We start from the raw sequence: 781 nt of genomic DNA, 5'->3' as shown, positions 1-781 counted from the left end.
GATAGAGAGATAGATAGATAGATAGATAGAGAGAGCACCTTGTGCCTTGTGGGACTCCTCCCCCACCTTACCTGGGCCGCCATGACGCGCTGGCGTTCGGCGATCAGGTTGCATCTGGCGCAGGTACAGTCCTTGAACTTGCAGTGCCTCTTGTGGCCCTTGAGCCAGCTGATCATCCCGTGGTTCCGACAGCGGGCGCACTTGGGCTTCCGCGCGCCCTTCTCCGTCGTCGGGTACTGCACGCCCACTCCCGCCGCAGCCGCAGCCGCCGCCGCCGCAGCCGCCGCTCCTCCTGGAGGCGGCACCGACCCAGCGTTCATGCTCAGGAACGGCGTCCGCGGGTGCAGAGTCCAGGCGGCGGGCGCCGGCGGCGGCGGCGGCGACGGCGGCGACACTTGGTCGTGGAGGCGCACGGTAGCGGCCGCACCCCGGGGGGGTTTCCTCTCTGTTGGAAATCATGTTGAGGGTGTCAGCGTTATTATTGTTGTTAATATTATTGTTGTTGTTGTTGATATTATTATCATTATTATGATTGTTATCATTACTATTATTGTTTTTATTATTATTATTATTACTATTATTTTTATTAGTGTTATTATTGTTATTATTATTATTGTTATTATTATTATTGTCATTATTAATATAATTATTATTATCATTATTATCATTATTGCATTTTTGTTATCATTATTATTATTATCGTTATTATATTTTATTATCATTATTATTGTCATTATCAATATCATTATTATCATTATCATGATTATTATCATTACTATTA

At 45.8% G+C, this 781-nt stretch overlaps 1 protein-coding gene across 1 annotated transcript in view; it reads right to left on the bottom strand.

Annotated features, from left to right (window-relative positions):
• The window catches only part of LOC143025840 (doublesex and mab-3 related transcription factor 3, truncated-like), a 23,020-nt gene extending 22,621 nt beyond the window's left edge, over positions 1 to 399 (bottom strand). Inside the window, exon 1 of the mRNA XM_076185853.1 lies at positions 72 to 399. Within this exon, the coding sequence (XP_076041968.1) occupies positions 72 to 320 (249 nt within the window). The 5' untranslated portion in view covers positions 321 to 399. The remainder of the gene's footprint in view (positions 1 to 71) is intronic.
• Between the last annotated feature and the right edge of the window lie 382 nt (positions 400 to 781).

Source organism: Oratosquilla oratoria, chromosome 5, assembly GCF_046742065.1.
Source record: "Oratosquilla oratoria isolate Oo_2021 chromosome 5, ASM4674206v1, whole genome shotgun sequence".
Classification (NCBI taxonomy): Eukaryota; Metazoa; Arthropoda; class Malacostraca; order Stomatopoda; family Squillidae; genus Oratosquilla; species Oratosquilla oratoria.
This window is presented reverse-complemented; position numbering and strand designations above follow the sequence as displayed.